Source organism: Betta splendens, chromosome 11, assembly GCF_900634795.4.
Source record: "Betta splendens chromosome 11, fBetSpl5.4, whole genome shotgun sequence".
Lineage (NCBI taxonomy): Eukaryota > Metazoa > Chordata > Actinopteri > Anabantiformes > Osphronemidae > Betta > Betta splendens.
In genome coordinates this window covers 10,550,158-10,566,249 of record NC_040891.2, presented here as the reverse complement: position 1 = coordinate 10,566,249, position 16,092 = coordinate 10,550,158, and the positions used below count along the sequence as shown (strand labels likewise).

Here is a 16,092-nt window from a genome sequence, read left to right as displayed (position 1 = left end):
GGACTCAGACTCAGACTCGCGCGTGTCGTCGTGCTCGATGGCGCCGGCGCCACCTGGCGCGTGCGGGAGATGATTAGCGTTGGCCACGCGGTGCATGCAACAAACGCCACTTTCCATCAGAGCGGCTCCTGAAGAGGCCTCTGCACGGCGCCCCTGCGGATCCTAATTGCATCATTCAGCTGAAAGTTTCATGTAGTGTCCTCACGTGGCCGCGCTTTCCCCCCGAAACCTGCATCAGGGTTAAATAGGCTTCGTTTAGGATTATTACACAGTTTCATGGCATGAAGGCAACACGTGTACAGTTCTTTACTGCTCCTTTACTTTCTCTTAAAGATGAGCCCTGAATCAGTCCAGCTCCAGGCGTTCACCCCCCCTCCCCGTCTGTCAACTGTCGCATCAATGAGCCGCGGGGCTGATGGAGGTGGCGGCGTGCGTGCACGTGGAAGCGTGTGCGCGTGTACATCAGCGCTTACGGACATCCTGTTGTCATGATAAACCTGTGACAGCTGCCGTCCTGCAAGCAGCTCTCACTCCTGTGGTGCAGAAGCAGACGCGCACACACACTCTCACACACACACACACACACACACACACACACACACGCTACCGCATCATTGCTCTGTTGCAGCTGTGATGGGGTCTCAGCAGGCCTCGGTTCGGGTGTTGGGTCATTTATACAGATCTCCCTAACTGTCTAGCGGTGGAGTGTGTGTGTGTGTGTGTGTGTGTGTGTGTGTGTGTGTGTGTGTGTGTGTGTGTGTGTGTGTGTGTGTGTGTTTGTGTGTGTGTGTGTGTGCGTGCGTGCGTGCGCGTGTGCGTGTGCGTGCGTGTGTGTGTGTGTGTGTCGCAGCCTGCCCTGCCTGTCCGTCGCTCCGTCTGACTGACTGAATGACTCACTGACCCATATGAATCTGCTGGAATGAATGAATCATTAATGAATTAATCATTCCGTTCTGTGCTTCATTTCGGATGCATCATTTTGTGGCTCTTGTCAACACATTTTGACAGCGGCAGGATTTCTAAAAAGCCAGAAACCCGGCGTCTTTATGCTACACGCCGATTTATCGACTGCGTCTTCAATCCATTTCAAACCAGTTGTTTTTGTTTCATCCTGTTCTTGTTTCTTATCTACACTTTGTACTAACTGTTTAATCTGTATCCTTGTTTGTTTGTTTGACTCCTTCGCTGTTTGTCCCTATTATGTACGTTCTTATTGGCCTGTGTGGATTTCCTGTCTCTACTCAGTGAACACTATTCTGTCCAACTTCTAATATTCTTTGCTGATGTTTTCTCATTTCTATTGGTCGATGTGCGTCTCGGACCACAGCTATTCTCTCACACAACCCTCCTGTGGGTGGAGTCTGGCTTGGTCCCTACTTTATCTCTGTCATCTGTACATGTGGCCCTCGAGGCCCGATGGGCCTGAGGGACGCGCATGTACACCTGACAGTACTTGTCTCCACTCTTATAAAGGACGTGTCTCACCCGCCCATCAGTGAGTGCCGTTTGAGGGACAACGCATTTGGTGTTTCTGTTTCCTAAATGCAAATGCATCAGTGTGTGATGTGTTCCCAATGATATGAATTGCGTTGCCTCAAATTGCACTCACTGGTGTGTGGTAAAATACACGTCTGCTGTAAGAGTGTGTTACATACAGTACTGCCTCTTTATGTATAACTATAAATTATACAGGTATAATTTATACCGTGTTTACAGCTGGACTTGTACACTCTCAGAAAAAAAGGATCAACATTGTACCTTCTATCACTGGGGCAGTGGATGGGGATGGGCTCAATTCTCTTTTACTAAATCTGTTCCACGGCCATTTTCAAATTTTGAGGCTGTGAAACAATGTAAAACATGTTTTGGAAAAGTGAATTGAGCACAACCTTTTGAAGCATACAGCCAATGTCCCATTGACACAACAAGGTCCAATGTGGGATGTTTTTTTTTTTCTCTGTGGGTGTATCTGTATAAATTATATGTGTATAATTTATGCCGTGTGCACAGCGCAATCCATGTGTCTTTATCTGTTATTCGGAAATCAGCACTAGTACGAACAAGACTGTGACTCAGATGTGATCATTAAGTAAAGTAAATAGGCAAATTCATCACATCTGTCCCATAAAAACCAATTGATGATTATTGGATAGACCGACTCTAAACCAGCCAATTGGGAAGTAGTCCTAATTTGAATTGCCTTGGTAGCGATTGGAGGAGACGAGAGTGGAGCTCTATGATTGGAGAATAAGGAACATTGCGTTCTATTGGAGGAGAGGACAGCAGCTCTGAGTGTGACAGGAATTGCAGCCTAACCCCGATTCTAACTGGCTAAAAGTAACCGCATCATTCTCTAAATTAGTTCAGATTAAAAAGGCCTGTTCATTTATTAACATGTACTCTTTATTACTGTCTACTTCGTATGTGAAGTATGACGGAGGAGCTCCATATATATGGTGTGCTACTAGTGAAAGCCATCCATCTCTAACATTCAAGCCACAAAACACCATTATTAATATAATTAAGAGCACGGAGTGTATGAGTGATATAGTAGATTAAGTCAGCTGACATATATCACCTCATAGAGGGAGAGAGGTGGGGAGTTGGGCTGGCTGACCGCTGATCCACTTGGGTGGTTAAAATACTAATATTAGGTCTTTTGGGAGTTAGGCAAATTTGCCAATTTGGTCAATAATATGAATTTGACCTAATAATTGACCTGCTCCATCTGACATACAAGATGTGGACATCCAAATAGTTTATCCCAAAAGCAAGAAATTAAATTTAGAGAAAGTCCGCCACTCGATCACTCCTCCTCTCCCTAACCCAGGTTTTCTATTTGTCACTCTGATTTGATTGACAGCTGAGGACACATGTGGGGGCACTGTGAGGGGCGGCAGTGGGGTGGTGACCAGTCCCGGTTACCCCGGCAACTATGGTAACCAGGCCGACTGTACTTGGATCCTATTGGCCGAACCTGGAGACACCATCTCTGTCATCTTTACAGACTTCCAGACGGAGGAGAAGTATGACTATCTGGAAGTAGAGGGATCTGAACCGCCAACCATCTGGTAAGTCGCTATTTGATCATGTATGACACATACAGTACATACATACAGTGACTAGAAAAGGCCAGGCTGTTTTTACAGCATTATATGTTGGTGAGACCTGTGACAGTGTGAGAGGGGCTGAAGCACTTTAACATATTTTAGAGTTGGAGCTGGATGGTGGAAATGAATAATACAGTATGTGCATCATACAGTCATTTTACAAAATGAGGGCAGATGTGGAGGTTGGGAACAAGTTGACGATTAAAATATTGCTTGTAGAAACATCCATTACTTCATGGCACAAATCCAGGAGGTTCATGTGGATAATAAAGTCACACTGTGGTTGTGACGTGGGGAAAAGTGATTCTAATGCAAAATTGAAAACTTGCAGTACCGTAAAAAACAGTGAAGGTAATAAGAATAAGTTAAGAGTAGCACTAAAGAGAAAGCCTAGTAACAGGAAGTGCCTTTAAATCGTGTTGTATAGCAGTTGTTTCGTGTGTGTGTGTGTGTGTGTGTGTGCGTGCGTGTGTGTGTTGGGGGGGCACTGTACAGACTCTCTGCAGGGGACTTGTATTTTACAGGAGGAGTAACTGATCTGTGCTGTTAGAGATTACAGCACAGTATGGTTTCCTTTTATTTTCCCTGGGCTTACAGATGTTTCACCCATATGAGTGCTTTAAAGCCCTGGTTGCTTATTGATTGCTAGCAAATTGTGCTATTGATCAGCTATCGCTATGGCTGTAACCATTTTTAATCTAATTATGCTCAGGAATATTATCTTCTGTGCGTGCGTAATGGATTCCGAAGTCATCTTGGCCGAGCATCTGCTTGAGCACAGTGATGCTGATTTGAGTGTATGTGTGGGTGTGATCAGGGTACCTGGGACACAGATTCAAATATTGGTTACATCATTTTTCTCTTATTTTAAAAACAGTCATTTATTTATTCATCAAAAAAGTTATTTGTTAGTAATTTGAAAAATAGTTGGATGGTGTTATCACCCAGCGCTTTAGACACACAGTATGCGAAGGCAAAACAATATTAATCATTTAGGACAGGCCAATAAGAAGGATATAACAAAGTTCAAGGGGAAGACTTATGCACTCACTTAGAGCATTTATCATCTGGGAGGGACACACATTACCAATTAGGAAAAGGAGCATTTTTCCCATTTAAACTGCATTTTTCAATTTTCGTAACACATGCGGTGGTCTTTACTTACTTTGACCCACGCTCTTGTTCTGAAGTGTGTGTAAACACAAAGACTTACTGCTGCAGACACATCAGTTGTATTTATGACTGACTGCCATCCTTTGGGGGTGGTGTGATAGTGACTGCTGGTGATGTAGTGTCTTGTCTACTCACTAATATAATTTAGCTGTGGGGTTATTTACTTATTGAATTAACCAGCATTCCCATATAACATTCTGAGGTCACTCTGTTGACTCTCCTGTCATTCTTTACCCCCCGGCCTCATGCTCCTACAGTAGTTTTGCCACATTCACATGTGCCATGCACTGATGCTCTCAATACCTGGAGTTGCTAACCAGACTGTAGGCTCATAATTTTTAATGTAAGTACATATGTAAATGAGCAGTATACCCCAAAAGTGTCATATTTTTATACACATGCACCACAGTCTCTGAAATATCCACACAAACATTGTTTTAGTTTCCATCCATTATCAGCGTTATCCACATCAACCTTCTTTTCAGTGACACATGCAATAAAGCACTTTTAATGATGCTCCAGACACCTAATTTAAGTAAGTAACTTTAATGGCTTCCCACCTGGGAAGAAAACAAAGTACTCCTGTGGATAAGACGGACCAGTAGGAAGGACTGTTCATCAGAGGTGTCAGGGAAAGAGAAGACTTGTTTCAGATGATGCAACGCTCGCGGGGGCATTGCAGAAAGCGCGGCTCTTTAAGCCTCGCGGTGGATGCGTTGCGCCGCACAAGTCAACGGATGGTTCCACTCCTGTCAAACTCGGAGATGAAACAACTCTTAGGATAATAGTTAAACAGAATCTCTAATGAGTGGATAAATGTCTCGGAGGATAAATATCCACGTTCTTTGAGGTGTCTGGATTTGGTATAAATAACCAAAAGTCCACCACACGGGTCTCACATCCGGCCGTTGATGCTGTAATTGTCTAGGCAGCGCTGGGTTGAGGCACTGGTTAAATGCATCAGGGTGCATCTCCTCGTAGCTGCAGGATGCTTCTTCCTTCGGGCACCTTCCAGCTGACTAATGCACCGTTTCTAAAAGCGTGTTTCATCTCCAGGTGGATTTGGTGAAATGATGTTAGTTCAGTCTGGTGACATGGACTGTCCTCGTGTACAACACTTTGGAGATTGGATTGAAAGACATGAGTACTGAAGGGACACTTTGAGTTCTTATGTGAGAACTGTAACACAGCTTCATAATTAAGTCTGTCCCTACAGTCAAATCCCAGGTTGTGTGTCAGTCTGTGAACGATAATGTCCCTTCTCCTTCAGTGTAAACAACCTTTATCTGTCTTATCAGAGACATTATGAATATGAAAGGTGGACACACATTGAAATGACATTGAATTTAATATTTGTGATATGTTTAGCAACCAGACATGTTTGTTTGTTCAAGAATTTCTACCTTGTTGGGGAAAAAGGTTGAGCAGACTGTATTCTTTAATGTGAGATCCAGGCCTCTTGACAGCATAATGCGAATACCATTAGCGCTATTAGCGCTCAGCGGACAGGAAATCAAACCCAGCTGTTTGTGTTTGAACTGGCAGGAGTCTGCTGTCAGCTGTCTCTCCCTTTGTCAATGCTCCCCAGGCCAGGTGGCGCATGGCAAACAATAAAAACACCTGACTCGTGCTGCCGCTGGAGCTGCTTCAGCAGGAATTTGAGCCAACCATAAGCGTTCCTTCGTCTAGGAGTTCCAATGCAGTGGCCTTTATGCATGTCTTAATAAATGCAAGCACCCATGAAGCAGAAACACATCTGATGTGATTTGGAAATGCACGTATAATTTAACAGAGAGACCCATTTGAAGGTCGTTTTTTCAAGTTAGATGTTCATTGTCAGCTGACACAGGACCCTACTGTATTACAGTAAATCTGTTTATCTTTAACCTACATCCTGATTGTTACTGATATGACATTCTGAAACAGCTATTACTGCAGTAATCCTAGGGTTTGATTGAATTTTATCTTCTGTAGCACATCATTGGGGTTTTATGATATACATATTTAATGCTTTGTATGTGACTATGACTAACACTAAGTAAAAAATAGAATAAGGTGGAAGATAAAGACAGATAAATATTCAGGAGATTACCTGCCAACTTAGCAATGCATTGGAGGATGACTTCTCCTAATGAGAGTGTTTGTGCGAAGTCCCTGGACTCATAACAATATTTCCAAACAGCAATATAGTCTCTGTGAAAGTGTGCAAATGAGATAGTTATTTATTGTGGCAAGCAACCAATGGAAAAACAAGCAACAATGGAAAATCAAAGGATGGTTGCTTTCATGATAAGTCTAGTATTTAAGTATCAATTAACCTTCATGGCAAAATCAAGTGTTTATGCTAAGCTAAATTGGCTGGGAATTAGTGAGGAAGGTTCTAACCGTGTCAGTTTTTCACAGAGGCCCTTAACATTATTGGCACCCAGAAACGTATGAAGGCCTTCATTGCTTTAAATGGTTGCTGTGGCGTTTGCAGGGTTTAAACCGTCGCCTCTGTTGTGTAATAGTCTTTGTGAAAAGGGGCCATGATGCCGTGGCAATTACCTCACAACACCAAGTGCTAAAATACTCATTTCCATTGGCAATTTGGAGAGAAGCTAATAGCTAAATGCTAATTTCCAATGTCAATTAACAGGGGAAGCTAATGGCTTATTCACTAATATGCGAGTGTCTGCAAGAATTTGTTATGTGTTTATCAGTCGCTGCAGGGCAACGCACACGCACACACACACATATACACACACACACTCCTCCTCATTCTCCTGGTTGCACAGACACTTGTCTGTCTTATCAGTATTAGAGGTGTGCCCATGCCTGTGACAGGGCTATATCACCTCCAGCTAAACGCCTGTAATCCGACACACATTAATACTTGCGTACGCACACAAGCAGCCTGGTTTTATATTTGCTGTTTCAGAATTAGCCGCCCTTGACACCGAGCGCGGCATCTTAAACAGCGTGGCCCTGCCTCTCTCCGTCCGTCCAGCTCCTCATCCTCCTCCTCTCCCTCTTTCTGTACCTCGGCGTCTCTCTCTCCTGTCTTACATGTATCTCGTTATGAGGCTCCAGGAAATAGCTCGCTGTTTAGTGCTCTTAGCTGCACCTACTTGACAGCCCATCACCAAATTCATGGTAATGGTGGACTGGGCTATTCAAAGTCTGTCATTTACCAATCTCCGGCTTGTCTAGAATTTGTTTGTCAGAGGCTCTAAAAATTACTTTTGTCAGGTTTGAGTTGGAGTCGAAGCCCTGTCGCCAAGTGCCTGGAGTCATATCACTGCAGGCGAATTGATTTAGCAGACAGTTAATTCCACCCAGATGCCACAGCATGACACGGATATTCACATAAATACATTATACTGTATGGTACGCACGGGGCTAGGTTCATTCATTTTTACATACATACAGTACAGTATCTGACTGGCCCAGGTTGACTCTGGGTTATAATAATAAGACCTCCATCGTCAATTAAAGCGAATCCAAACTACTAAACTTTGTGTATGTTCAGGGGAATAAGATGTAAACCTAAACCCCGGCTGCATCTAAGTGTAGCTTTGGACACAAGGACACGCGACAGGGATGAATGATTGATCGCCTCAGCTCATTTGCGCTTCATCCTGGCTCCCGCTGCTGCCTCACAGACACGCTGACCACAGGCCGTTAAGGAGCCACGGGAGAGAACATTCACCCACAAATTTTAACGACTCACTTCTAGCGTTTTACGCGGCCAGAACGGCGCTGTGGTGTTAGTCGTACAGCGTGCGCTGCTAGTCGCTTTCAGGGGAAAAGCAAGTTGTTACTGCAGTGTAGTCTGAAAAGCTCCTACTGTAAGTCTAGACCTGCAACCTGGTCATGCCTAAACAGACTGATCATTAATTTCCCTATTGCATGGAATCAGAGAATACGGATGAATTAAGAACCTACATACAGTAGAGCTCCCTTTAAACCTGCACCATCCTCTTGAATTATTACTGTGAAGTGTGTTTACTTGAGCTCCAGAGGTGCTACAGCACATGGCACACGTTGCATCCAAAAGTAACAGCCGCTGTAGTTCTTCCTACAGCGCATCAGGCATCACGGTGACACATATCACATGATATCACTTATTTCAGTGCAGGTGAGTTCCACACACACAAACCCAATTTCTCCAGCATCATCACAAATAACAGGGGAGCCATACACCCATGTAGTGTTGAATTAGATCTGCTCTTTCACTTGGCCCAGCTTTGTACTGTAGTATTGTGCCTGTACTCCCTGTTCTTACTCTATACAAATATGATAACGCCTCCCGTGCTTGTGTGCGAGTGTGCATGAGACAACCAAACAATGACGCATTTCCTTTCTGTTCCGCACAAAGAATCAGCGGCGCGTCGGAGACAAAGAGTTGGAGTGCGTGGGAATGGAGGTGCGTGTGTGTGTGTGTGTGCGTGCGTGTGTGATGTTATGTTTGCCGAGTGCTAATCAATGCTGCTGGCAGAGAGGATGCTGGGATAGCAGCACCATTCCAAATAGGAAATAGAACGCTGACCTTGAGCACAGACACACATCCTGTTTCCATTTCTCATATACACAACAAACAAACGCACACACACATATTAGATTTTGTTTTTCGAAAGTGTATCTGGGAAAAGCTGCAGCTTCATAAAGACCTCAAGCATCCACAAAGAACCCATATCAGCATTAAATATGTGGTAACATACTGTAGTGTTGAGATGGTCTTGGCATTTACATAAATCAACATGTCGTATTTGATGATTTTAACTTGATCCAGTTGCAGTTATTCCTTCATAACTGTGTTTTCAGTTCACTTGGAGAGAAGCATCGACTTAGCAGGCTGAGATGCAGCAGGAGATAAGGATTGTACCCTTACAGTATGTTTCCATTGTCAGTCTATTTGCAACAGGTGTCAGTTTCACTAAAACAAATATTAAACATGGTGAAGCCAAACCTTAGGGTCAGAGGCCGAATTCTGGCACATTCTTTGTAGGCAACGTAGAGGCTGAGCCTGAGTGGAGGTAAAACTCAACCACAGCCCAGAGGACTGATGATCCCAGAGAACACGTTAAGGTCTGAGGCCTGTCTGCCTGTGCTGGTGGGGATCAGGAGAGGCTCCAGTCGATCCCAGCGCGGCAGCCAGACAGATCTCCAGGCCGTCCCACGGCTGTGCACAGACAGAAAACCAATCACGCTGACATTCACACCTATGGACAAGTCAGTGCCACTAATTGACCTGCATGTCTCTGGGCTGTGGAAAGAAACCAGAGTATCTGGAGAAAACTTGCAGAATCACAGGGGGGAACATGCAAAGTCTACACAGAGGACACAGCCACAGTAACGTAGCCAGCAGCTTCACACACTCACAATTTATTTAAACTTGCACTTTAAATAAATACAGTACAATTATTTGCTCCCAAGTTACGTAAACCTTCGTTCAATTACATGGATGTACAGTATTACATGTCGAGGGGATACAGCATTCAGTTAATATCATTGCTTCTTGTGTGTCTTTCCTCACAGTGCATCACAATTAGACAAAGACAAAGCAGAAAACACCTCATGCAGACACAAAACCATGTATTATTTGCTGGTAATGAACTGCTGCGAATGGCATCGGGCCGTTACCGACGGCGTCCACGTACACAGGCCAGGTGACATTCACAGAGCGCTGGTAAACAACGAGTTCTGGGCGGCTCTGTTTGCAGCACCCGGGCCCATACGGTAGGTTCCGCCGGTGACCTTCACACCATTACTCCTGGGGTATCAATTTTTAAATCCAATTTCTGGTGGCGCAGGAATAATTTTAATCTACAAGGCTATTGTCTGGGCATGTCTAAGCAAATTTACCCCCAGTATTAACCTGTACCTTTGATAGCCTTTCAAACAATCCACTCAAATCTTCTGGGACCGCGCCGTCTTATTAGCGGAGCCGTCGCGGAGGAGAGAGGACAGCGAGGGAGGTGTCATGGCGTTTTAGGGAAGCGGCGTCAGGTCACGCAGAAGGAGACGCCAGGAGCAAAGGGAGAGCGAGGAGACAGGACGGGAGCGGGTGGGACGGAGGAGCGGAGAGGGCAATTGGGGTGACGAGAGGAGCCAGGAGAGAAGGAGCGGAGACGAGAAGGTGGGACGAAAGCAGAGGAGCACAATTAAGTGAGAGGAGGGAAGATGAGAGGCGACAGGAGAAGGGAGGTGGAAGGGAGAATAGGAGGAGCGGGGGGGAGATGGGGGGAGAGCTGTCAGGGGGGACTCGTAGGGGGAGAGAGACAGACTGAGAGAGACAAAACATTCTGACGGTCGCCGCCTGTGCATAAAGCCCAATATGATTAGAATAGAATTTGATTAAAAGCGTGTGAACAAGCCAAACTAAACAACTGCTGCTCTTTAACACGGAGGGAGGCTTCAGTGCAGGATTAAAGTGTGGAGAACTGTGAAATTAGCTGTATCTCAGGACGATGTAAACACCGTGAGCCGAGCGGGCCGTCCGTCTGACTGCTCCCCGGCGGCGCGGCCCGGCCCGTATGCGGGAGCACCGTCCCTGATCCGGTCCGACTGCACGGCGGATTCATAGGAGCAGCTGGTGGTGGTGGTGGTGGGGGCTCCGAGTTCAATAGTTGCCTATGGTGGAAAGGGCGCACAACAATTAATTGAGTGGCACGACGTTACATGAGGATGAATCTTCTTCTGCTGAGCATGTAAACAGCTTAATTAAATTACTCTTAGACTCAAAGTAAGGGTCATAATTAGATCAGCGTGATAATCAGATTATGCTGTTTACGCAAACAAAGTCACGTTACGCGCATTCACTTCAGCTGGAAAAGAAAAAAGCAGAACAAAATAGGTCATTTCTACTCTGGGGCACGTTGAGAACCATGACCAGGAAGTTAAATCTGGATTATCTCACATGCAGCTCATCTCTGCACCTCTGTGTTTTCAGCTGTCATCCTCACAATTGCCTGTGGAACCTACAGTAAAAAAGTTCTTCTCTTCTTTCAAGTTTGTGAGCTAAAATGAAAAACATCCACTGACTCCGGGTTCCCCACACACAATAATCCCCGTTACCTCCGAGGACCAGGACACGCTGTTGTGAGCGCTCGTGGACCTTAATTGCAGTCAACACATGTCATCGCTGCAGCGGCGCGTCTGCAGGTCACCGCTACTGGGCAGTGAAATTTGATATTTACCAGTCCCACGGCACACAACCTTTCCAGGTGGTGCTGAGCCAAAGCCCGGAGGACCGGACCGGACCGGGTTTAAGCACCACTGGAGCTGGATGTGTGCTTGGTCCACAGCGAATCCATTCTAACGCCACAGACACGGCGCCATTGTTTCGTTCCCCGCGTTAAGACCGGCCCGCGTGGACTGTACGTGCTTCAGGTTGTGTCTCTGTTGTGTGTTGTTGTGTGTTGTGTGTCCTTGTCAGCCAGTGGTCGGTGTAGCTGGGGTGCTGACATTTTAATATAATGTAATACTAAGAACACCAGCTTCCTCTGCTCGCTTGTGTCCCTCTCCTCTCCCACATTATTTCTTTCTTCCTGTCTCTTGATTACTGTGATTACACACACACACACACACACACACACACACACACACACGCAGAGGAAAGGTGGTTTGACAGGAAGCCAAGAGCCACCTACATTTGCAGTGGCTCCTGGATGGAGACCAATCTGAGAGAGAGCAGTTAGAGAAAGAGCAGGGAGGACAAGAAGAGAGGATGGAGATGGGCTGAAGGCAGTAATAGAGACACTTTGTTACTGACTATTCAGTGGCTTCTTGTGTTTAAGCTGCATGTTACATATGGAAGCAGCCACTTAAATATGAATAAAGTCAATATGCACTGAGTTTGTTTTCTGTGGTGTGACAATCTGAAGCTGAGATTTCTCCTGGATTTATTCGACAGCATCCCAGTGTTAGCACAAAACTGTGCGTGCAACCTGCTGGTTCTGCCGTCACACACATAAATTACCCAACAGATGGTATAAAGTGTCTTAAATGGGGTTTAATTCCCCGTAATAAACAAAAACTCAGCTGTCTCCGCCTGCAAAACTATATTGTTTAGTTTAGATTTTATTTATTTAGCAGCGCAAATGGAATTGACTCTTCAAAGAGCATCAGTCTTCGAATGTGAGAGTCGTGAAATATAATACGTGGACGTCTACGCGTGACTGAGGCGGATTAATGCTGCGCTGCAGTAACGGCGTCCGTCGTTCTGTTGAGGATCTGCTTCCATTTGAACCGGAGCGATAGAGAAGTTAGGAGCCAGCGTGAGCGGATGAGGCCTGCTGTATTTTATTACCGAGATCTTCAGTGGAATGGATGCCAGTGTTGAACAGGCCAGTCTGTTATTATTTGGCTCTTAAGGAGCCAAACCTACAGGAAATGTATGTAAGAAATGATTTTGACATTTCAGTGGCCTCAAAGGTCAAAGTCAGCTTAATTTCTAGACTGTAAATAAAGGCATTTTTCAAATAACGTCCACAGACGCCCACTCAGGCCGCCGGTTAAGAAGGAGAAGCACGGCGCTGCTCTGCCAAGAGGCGAGGAGGAGCCGGAGGAGGAGAGAAAGTTGGAGGGAAGAAGGGAGTGGGACGTGGAGACAGAGCAGGGTCCTGTTGTGAACACTGATTACTCTCTGCCCACTTGAAATTGATGGAGAGTGACACAGCAGGGGCCGCACGAGCGCACACACACACACGGGGGGAACGTGTCCAAATAGTCCCGTGCACGGGGGCGCGCGCACACACACGCACACACACACACAAACACAGAGGACTGCTCGCTCTCTGTAGGTTGATTTATGATGACGCCACCTAGACAACATTCAACCCAACGCTCATGCAGCGTGTGTGAGGATTTTCTGTCTCTGCATGCGCGGGTGTGTGTGTGTGTGTGTGTATGTGTGCGTGTGTGTGTGAGTGTATGAGGCCTTTCCCACCTGTCTTAATTAGAGCAGCCTATTAAGACGGATTGCCTGATTAAGTAGCATTCCCCTACTGTCTAATAGACGCAACCACACACACACACACACACACGCACACGTGTGTGTGCAAAAGTTGCACTTGAGTTGTGTACCCGTCTAAACATGGAGCTCACCGGCGTTGAACCACAGTGGAGACGAATGTAGAGCGGTCGTGACAGAGCAGGAGGAAAGCCGACCTCTTTATATGTGCAGGCCCTCAAGTCAGGTATGAAGTTATGAAGCCATTTTATGAAGCCGAATTCACGTCCTCCGGCAGCACGTGATTTTGACCTACACCATGTTGGTTATGTGGTATTTGCCACAGACTTATTACAAATTACCCTTAACTGAAATATGAATCGATCCCTCACTTATAGAAGGATTAAAGCACAGTCATAGGAGCCTTATTCCATTATATTATTGTGGCTGCACTAGTTTAATAACCTTTGAATAATAAAACCTGTGGCTCCTCCTTAACATTAATACATCATGACTCAGATAAACCAGTGTTCCCTCCTGTTAAAACCTGACCTTAAACTACACTATAATCCTTCATGCACATGTAAAAAAAGAACAATTGTATGATATTATAAAAACTTGACCTCGGTTTTATTCATAAATGAGCCACTCTGAGAATTGCCCCGTGGTTTTACAGCTTTTCGTGTCGCGTGATTACGATCTGCCTAAATGCTAAAATGAATAATTAACGCCATCGCAAACCAAACTAATGCACCTCTGCCAGCTTGTGCGTGCCCCCCCCCCCCCCCCCCCCCTCCGCTCTCACCCACCGTGTCTCCGCGCGCCTTCATCAATCTTCTTTATTGGCTCCCTCTCTTTCATCCCCACACTGGCGGAATAGCGGGTTTGTATTTCCGTGGAGGAAGGGAGTCGCGGAGGATGGATGGGAGGATGCTCGACAGAGAGATGGAGAGAGGGAGAGATGCTCTTTTGGTCTAGTGTATTTAATCAATTATGTTCTCTTGCTCCCACTGGCAGCTCTCCACCTGATATTCCCTCGTCTCTTGCAGACACACACGGCCACATGCTCGCGCTCCATCTTCCTAATTATTCTTTCCGTTTTACCTAGTTGCCATTGAAGACGCGCCACCTGGCTCGCTCCGATTTTTTCATTTTTTTTTTAAGTATATTCATTTTGTAAGGTTGATGACTTCCAGAGAACAATAGATGTAACACGACAACCATTGTAGGTGGTTGATTGCTGACAGAACTCCGTAGAGGTTTCCATCGCTGATTATACACCTCTTGCTCCCAGCAGAAGCTGCTACATTGGGATTTACTGTTCTCCATGACAGCAAAAAGTCACTATAAGCAAGTAATTTGCTTTAGTTCTCAGAGGAGCAGAGATTTAATTTATTTTGGCTACTTTTACTTTTCTTATTTAACGTACGACCACCAAAACGCCGGCTGCTAAAAGCTGCTGTCAAACATACTTAACAATTTACTACCTTTCTAAATGAATATGTTCATTATTTCCTACAAACAGTTTCCTCCAGGAGCGCGGGCGATGGCCCATGTCGTACTCGGAACCCGGCGTTCTCCCACATTTCCAGCAGCACCCTCATCAGCAAGCCTGGCTACACCCAATGTGTTTTATACCGGCGTGTCAGTCCACAGAGTGGGACATCCTCTCCGTGGTATTAAAAGAAATCATTGGACCCATCTCGAGATGATCTATAATATCTCATGGCTGCTCCAAAGTGCTTTTATAGCAGGTATCTGGGGAGCACGCTTAGCAGTCACAGACAGAGGCCATCAGCATAGATGAATGATTTAATAATGCATTGCCAACTGTGCACATGGGGCAGTTCAGCTGCAGCGCTGCTCTACTCTACCTTCCCAGCACCTCCTGGAGAGGCTTTAAGCGTCACGTTTCCAGCTGGAAGTCTAATTTTTAACTTTAATTATCCATGTAGGATGCCTCTAAGCCTCCTTTATTTCAGCGTCTTTGTATTATTTAGTGACTTTGCTCTTCGTGCGCATTCATACCGAGGCAGGTGATAACTTTCAGCAGGAATATTTGGAGACAAAGACTGCTAAGAAAGGGTGACCCCACCGCGGTGAGGACCAAGGTTATAATTAGTTTTTGGGTTCTCGCTGAATATCCCCAGTGACTTTATTAGTTTCAGTTTAGTTTTTGTCTCGTGCGATCATTTTTTTTTTGTCTTAGCTTAATTTAACTTTCAATAATAAAAAGTAGCAGTGCAGTATGAATGAAACCAACTGATCATAAAAGCATCTCAGCACTGACCTTCATCAACATACTGGCTATTCAGACTGGTGAAGCCTCCAAGCACACAGTCTGTAAAAGGTCGGTGATGCTTTATATAAAGTGTGCTGTGTACAAACACCTTCTCAACCTCACTTCTCGCCACAGAGTCAAGCTTTTACTTAATAACTAGGCTCTGCAAAGTGTTGAGGCACTTGTTTGTTCTAAAGGATTTTGGATTTTTATATGTACATTAATCACAGACAGTAACACTGAAGAATAGGTACCCACTAGTTTCTGCTGCAACACAGATTTTCTTATTATCCCTGCATCCCATAGTAAAGAGCACGCAGTTTAATATTTTAATGTTTCACACACACACACACACACACACACACACACACACACACACACACACACACACACACACACACACGGGATCTCCGAGTAGGTTTATGACACGATCCCTGTTTTATTATTGGAACAGATTGAAGATTCACACACCCCAACCTTAATGATGCGTCGTGAAATTAAGATCTAGCATGAATATCATCTACTGTACGTGTGAGGGAGAAAGGAGCCGACAGAATGATGGAGATGTGGTGGGAAGAGGGCAGAGGCACACG

At 45.3% G+C, this 16,092-nt stretch overlaps 1 protein-coding gene across 11 annotated transcripts in view; it reads left to right on the top strand.

The window, feature by feature from the left end:
* The window catches only part of LOC114865884 (CUB and sushi domain-containing protein 3-like), a 215,636-nt gene that overhangs the window by 97,711 nt on the left and 101,833 nt on the right, over nucleotides 1-16,092 (top strand). For 9 of the 11 annotated variants that reach the window (XM_029167379.3, XM_029167380.3, XM_029167378.3 and 6 more), the window contains exon 6: nucleotides 2,864-3,071. In XM_029167379.3, the coding sequence (XP_029023212.1) occupies nucleotides 2,864-3,071 (208 nt within the window). The remainder of the gene's footprint in view (nucleotides 1-2,863; nucleotides 3,072-16,092) is intronic. The other 2 variants (XM_029167386.3, XM_029167387.3) reach the window with 2 other exon arrangements.